General features: G+C 36.7%; 1 protein-coding gene across 1 annotated transcript; it reads right to left on the bottom strand.

Moving 5' to 3' along the window:
• Positions 1-462: 462 nt before the first annotated feature.
• LOC114540890 (perlucin-like protein) lies at positions 463-4,646 on the bottom strand. The gene is made up of 5 exons (XM_028560897.1): positions 4,641-4,646; positions 2,221-2,317; positions 1,677-1,733; positions 1,193-1,309; positions 463-860 (listed from the first exon to the last, which is right to left on the bottom strand). Exons 1-5 carry the CDS (start codon positions 4,644-4,646, stop codon positions 463-465), a joined length of 675 nt encoding a protein of 224 aa, XP_028416698.1.
• Positions 4,647-6,673: the final 2,027 nt, after the last annotated feature.

Consider the following 6,673-nt stretch of genomic DNA (forward strand, 5'->3'; position numbering starts at 1 on the left):
TACGGATTTGTTTCAGATTTTCTGTTATAAAACGTAAAAAAAGATACAGCATTCAATTATTAATTTTTTTAAAAAGATGTATCCTGTAATTAGTCAAATTAATTACGAGTAAATTTTTATTTTGGATTTAGCTATATCTTGTTTAGCGCTTGTTTATTTAATAAAACAGTTAAACAGCTTCCTATGTTAAAACAATTAATCAAATGGTATCTCAATTTTTTTAGTTTTATGTTTCAGGAGATATGGAATCAATTTGAAAAAGATAATTTAATGCTCTGAGATGCCTTTCATATTGATTTTAATATCGAATCAAGGTGATTAACACTACAAAAGATTGACTACGTATAACTAAAAAAAAAATTAAACGAATTTTTCTGATTTAATATTTCAATGTAAAGTCCGTTGCCGTATTTTCTTTTTATCGGAAAAAATAGCTTTTCAATCCCAGCTGCTGTCGTATATTCACAGACACCGCTGACAAAGGTAACGACGACCGCTGAAGTTACATCTCCGATCATTCCATTTCCCTGTTGCTCTGTTTAATATTTCGACGCAGTTCTCCTGCCCGCCAGCATTGTTTGGCTCCCATCTATTCCAGTTTTTATACGAGATCTCCTCATCACCCACTGTGTAAAACACTCTTCCCGATCTTCGGTACACGCCAATCCACGCTGCGAAGACGTTATGTTGCTTAATAACCTGATAGATAAAATTATTCGTTTTCGTGTTTGTTGGAACTGCCAAATGGCCGCCACGTTCACGACAGTTGTCTTTCGCACTATTCCATGATGTCGCAACGCCATTGCTGATATAAAAGCAGAGTCCATCGAATGCCTCCCAACCCACAGGGCATTTCGTTGCTGAAAATATTGTTTAAAATACATTGTCCTTACGATATCCTGCGCCCGAAGGATTCAATGAATATGTAAACATTAATAGCTACGTTTTAAACATGCACCGTATAAATAAGTTTCAAGCGCACTAAATTTGCGGGATGTACTCATCATTGTGCTCTGCTCAAAACATGGAAATGAACATGTAAACAAACCAATATAATTATATAGTATGTTAATGTTGACATTGCACCACTTTCCTTTTAACATTGTGAAAAACAAAAATTGAAAATGAAGCCGGTCATTAATCATGTAAATATACATAGCAATAGTTTAGATTAAGTCTCTGCTATACCAACCTGTACAAGTTCGTCCACCGTCCGATGATGTGAAACCTGATGCACACTGGCAGAAGTAAGAACCGTTGGTGTTTGTGCAGTAACCGTTAGAACCGCACGGTGTCAATGAGCATCCTCCTGCAAATTAATCATCAATTAATCCCTTGGAATATGCATTGTCATCCACTAGCTAGTGATACAGCTATTTCTGCATAATTCGAGGGTCTACTCTGTGGTCGGTGTTCATTGGTGTTAGGTATGCGCGTGCGTCAAAATTTAACGGGACAAAGACTGGTATTAGCCAACTGGTATACTGAGGGACTTATAAAGGAAGGAACAATTCAAGGCTCAGTGGTGAGAATGGACGGCTATAATAATAATCTACATGGACCCCGTAAATAGTTTTAAATGAGTAGGATGATTATTGTCCATTCTGATTTTCGAATTTATTATATGCATGTTGCTTATTTGTGTAAAAATTACGAGCTTGCATCTTGCACCTTACCTTCTTCACCACGGCAATCATCTTCAGTGATGTTGTACATAACCTTCCCTTGGCTTTCTAAATAGAAAAATAAAATACAATGTACCTCCATTCATTATTGCATGTGAGATTTAATTTAATATTTAAATTTAAGATTCTAAATCGAGACAGTATCTTTTTTTCGGGATGTGCCATTCGGGCGTGTTCATAGGCTACCATTTCGACGTAGACGCACGTGTGCACAAAATACGGAAATGAAACGCTTGTGCATGGATAAAATAATTATTTCTCCGCTAGTTGTTTTCTCGTTTCAACGAAAAGCAACACAGACTGAGGAAAAGCTGCTAATTCTTCGTAGAATTTCCAAGGAAATATTCAGTAAATTTTTTTTGCGAATGAAAGTAATTGCGACCAAATTTTCTTCACTCAGTATTTACGTGATTACTTTCTCGCGTATTTTTTAAAACCTCGCACAAGCGCGTAACCTTTTACCGCGTTGTCATATATATGCATGCATGTTTTGTTTCTGAGCTATTTCAAAAGATTAATCTTAGTATCGTAATACCTGGTTCATAATAATCGTAGACACTGACAACACCTGGCCGGGCGTTCTTTACTAATGTACTCTGCGTGATATCCAGCGAGAAATCCAACTCTTTTATCTGGAGAAATTATTCATTTATATAAACATTGAATTAGATTGACGCTATGTAAAGAAACTACACTAGTTTACAATTAATTTTAAAAAGGTGGCTTTAGAGATAGTTACTATACACTACGTCCCGAGCAGCGGTGTCCTGGAATCGTCAACCGCTTAAAATCGTTAATACGTATAATTATGTCGACTGTTGAATCAATTCATTTAAAAGACTGATCAATAATCCCCGAGGGTACTAATTTCGCCAAGAGATTAGGAATTACACCCGGGACGCGGGAGAACATAGCGGAATCCAAAGTTGCCCAAATGTCATGGACGTTCAATGGTCATGGTAGTTGTGCGCATGCGCCAAATTTGAACGAAGAAAGAACGGTCGTCTACAACTTGCTGATTGGCTAAGACAAAAAGAGAGCATGCATGATAGCGTCAGCATTTTAACCGTTTTGCAAACTTTTTTTTTAAAATATAAAATGAAATCATGGAGTCAAATATTAAAATAATAATAAGATTTAAAGATCATCACAGCGCAGAAACAGTTGGTGAAATAGGAACGACTCATAGTTTATAATCTTTGAAGTGGTAGGTGTCTATATTTTGCTTATTCAGTGTTTGCTGTAAGAATGCATTGTTTTTTTTTGCAAGTATGAGCTTGGTATGTCGTTTTACAAGGAGCTAACCGACCGTTTAAGGCTTTACATCATCGCTTAAACTTTAAGTGTTCCTCAGAGTTTTGATAAAACAAATATCACTTTGCAGCTTATATAGTCGCTAAAATCATTGAATAAAATAAATAATCGAAAAACAACATTCGACGTTTAGTGCTTGTATGGTTATAATAATTATTTGTGCTGTTTTGATGTTTTGAAGGTTTAGCTATAGAAAAGCTTAAAACTCACTTAAACTGCAACGTAATGGCAGGCAAACAGGTGATTTCTGTTCACCTTTACGACTGTCTTTGTTTCCGAGTTATTTCATAATATTAGCGTAGAAAGTTAGGTCTGGGTAGCGGACGAAATATTTTGCTTCGTTTAAAATGGCGAGGGGTTGCTGCATGCATGTATTTCTAGTAATGGTTAATAAATCTGTAAATGTGACCTTCCACGGGAAAACATACGTTAACGCTATTTCGTTCGTTCGAAAATATCGTTCGTTATCCGTTCGTTTGCCGTTCAAACGCTTGAAGCGTTCGTTGAAACGATTTTCGAGATCGTTCATCGTTCGAAATTGCCCGTTCGAATGCTTAGGAAAAAACGTTTGAAAATTGGTCCAAAAGCGTTCAACCGTTTGATTTACCGTTCGTTGAAACGTTTGCCGGAATTTCGTTCAATCGCATTGGATTTGGTTCAACATATTAGATTAAACATTTGCAATGTTACAACTTTGTAGAAGAAAGCGCAGAATGTGCTACACAGAAATACTCCCAGAAACGCATTTAGTTCCTTAGTAGAAGGCTTGTAAAGGAAATATCCCTTTAGCCTAATCGCGAATGCTATTTTGTGCGCTTCATGTTATGGTTCATGCTTAGCGTCATGATCATGCAGACATGAAGGCTATTAACATTCAGTGCATGCAATTATTTCATTAGCGTCAAATTTCACGTCGTAAGCTTTCTTTCAAAAATTTATCGTCTTTTGAATTTCGGTAATGCACTAAATGGTTAGAATTTGTGCTTTACTATACTTCTGTAGCTTCCATAAGCCAAATTTCACCGCGCGCACAAACAACGTCGCAAGCAATATATTAGCATTTACGAGCCATAATATGCCTTGGCAAGGTGCTAATTAGGTTGCATAATTGTCGGAAGTCTCTAAATGTATGTAAACAGACAAAACCAGATTTTAAAATGAATTGAGGGATTTTGCGTGTTACATATTAATATCGTACTTTTGAACCATGTGTATTTAGCTAATTTATTTACATCTGATAAACTTATCTAGCTGGGCCTCCGACGAAGCAGCTACTGATTAAAAACTATTCAAAATTAAGGACCGCATCCTAGGACGGACATTTCAGCTTGAAACTCGTTGTTTTTAATGCAGTCTGACATAGCTACAAATTATACAACAATTGAAATACCCTAGCTAATATTTGAAGACATAAATACAGTGACCCAACGCGCGTTCGGTAGGGTTACGACGCGGAGAACTAAGAGATCCCCATTTATTGGGGGCCAGGATAGATAACGAAACATCATAGTATAAGCAAAACGTGATTTATGACAAACAGCGAATTAAGGGACCCCGCAGTACCAAGTATAGCTCAAGACCCCATCCTCGGCTCTGTTCGTTTCGCCACTGCATGAATATCATAGCAATTTAAATATGTACGTGCATCTAGTCTAAAACTGGAGCCGGAGCAACAAGATCCTCAGTGCCCCGCTTACAAAATTGTCTTATTTCCTTAAAAAGGTATCTTTGTCTCCCCAGATCTAAGCCATCTGGCTCGATCGTTGCTGGCATGTTGAAAGGTGGCAATTGCATAAATATAACTTATGGCATAAATATAACTCATGCATTGTAAATATTTATTTAGACTCTTAATTCACAAAAAAATACTTCATATATATTGATATGTGCACATTTCAGCACAATTCACTCCCCGTGTATATTTTGGTTGTAATTTGATTTCTCTCGACTTGCTCCTCGAATCGGAAACGTGGAACGCGGAAAAGACTCAAATCGTATAAATGATAGAGACTGTATGAAAGTAATGAACCTATATCAATGATGTTCATTGTGTGACATTGTTTATTACAAAAAAAATTCCGTGTTTTGTGAGGTTGAGTTTTGCGCTATGTTTTAAAATGCGTGCAGTCCTTCCTTGCGCACAACTGGGCTGACACAAGCCTAAAGGGCAAGTTGCCAAGCTAACGTTTACAAACATTTAAGTTTGACCTTTCAGATATTTTGCTACATATATTTCGCTATATATAATTCATCAGAAAAGGAGCATTGGAATTTATCTTGCTTGGACAACATATCAGCTGTTGGGAACAGGAAAATTTTAACTAATTTTGATTTGGACTCCTTTATTGAAATTACATTCCGGATATTAAATTGCAATTATGCATGGTCATTGCACCTTGAAGCCTGCCAGCTAGAGCGGCAAAATGAGCAAATTTGAAATGGCGCCTATCAACTGTTTATGCGTGCATGAGCGCGCGGGTAAAGATCTTTACCAATAATTTCGCAAAGACTGTCCCAAATATACTCGGTGGATATTAGCATGTATGGAGAAGTCAAGGCGTTTTAACGCGTGCATATATAAAGGTTAATACCAGGTATGAACACTAAATGAAACATTAGCTATGATATAAGGAAAGTCATGACTGGGCCACTTTATTAGGCGCACTTGCAATTATTTTCCTCCAAGCATTGAAATCCGGCTTATCAATGAGATCATCAACAGAATTCGTATGACGGTTGGCTCGATTTAAGGTATTTTTTTCTTGAGTGTGTTTGCTTGGCTAAACTGTAGCTCTCTATTGATCCATGCATATATCGAAATATGACACGCATTCGAAGTAAGATTTCATATAGATGATCATGCAATTGTATATAACAAGGCGTTCTCAATTGCATTTTATGTATATGTTAACGCGAGTAAAATGTATTCGGATATAAATGCGCACTGCAATATAACCCTTTAGATTGCTTATCATGGCCGGTGAAATCAAGTTGGGCCACGATCATCCAATCATTCCGAATAAACATGACATGAAAGGTTGCCAGACCTTCAAAATGGCTTGGCTGAGGTTAGAGTAGTTGTTAGCTTGGTGGTTACAATTTATAGGATGCATTTACTTACATTGAAACAACAATTGTTTACAAACTTTGCTGACATTTTTCATAAAAAAAGGGTAGATGCTACCTCGAAATATATATAATTATATGATATAAAAAGATTTCGCCAGACAAAATGGATTAATGCTTTCATGCATGTCTTAATTAATCTTGATTAGTTAATTTTACTGTAAGCAGGAGGCACAAATTGTGTCACAAGTAGATGTCTCGAAGATGTTGAGGATCGTTTGTTTCTTAAAATGGTGAGTATAAACTCCCCTGTGCATGCGTTTGGCATTGTCGTTTCTATATGGGCGTCAGCATTGCTATATGCTTTGCAGAAAATTATTTGCACTCTTTGTGATTTAAAAACACGGTTTCTATATGGGCCGTCTGCTATTGCTATATGCTTTAGTGAAAATAGTGTGCAATTTTTTCTTGCTGCCGGGGTTGAGTATTAAGTTGCTTTGCAGGGCGGATTTCGGACCTTCAGGATTGCGGATTGCCGCGATCGTTTGAAATGAAGATTTCGAAAATTATCCCATTAATTTACGCGTTCTATTTCTTTAGGTCACTAT

Source organism: Dendronephthya gigantea, unplaced genomic scaffold, assembly GCF_004324835.1.
Source record: "Dendronephthya gigantea isolate DGI-Jeju-01 unplaced genomic scaffold, DenGig_1.0 000253F, whole genome shotgun sequence".
In the NCBI taxonomy this organism is placed as follows: Eukaryota; Metazoa; Cnidaria; class Anthozoa; order Malacalcyonacea; family Nephtheidae; genus Dendronephthya; species Dendronephthya gigantea.

Bases quoted from the DNA above. Each gene is read 5' to 3' on its own strand.
- LOC114540890 (XM_028560897.1), bottom strand. The intron at 1,734-2,220 runs GTATTACGATAC...TTTTCTATTTAG, and splicing joins CTACGATTATTATGAACCAG to AAAGCCAAGGGAAGGTTATG. The intron at 861-1,192 runs GTTGGTATAGCA...CAATATTTTCAG, and splicing joins CGGTGGACGAACTTGTACAG to CAACGAAATGCCCTGTGGGT.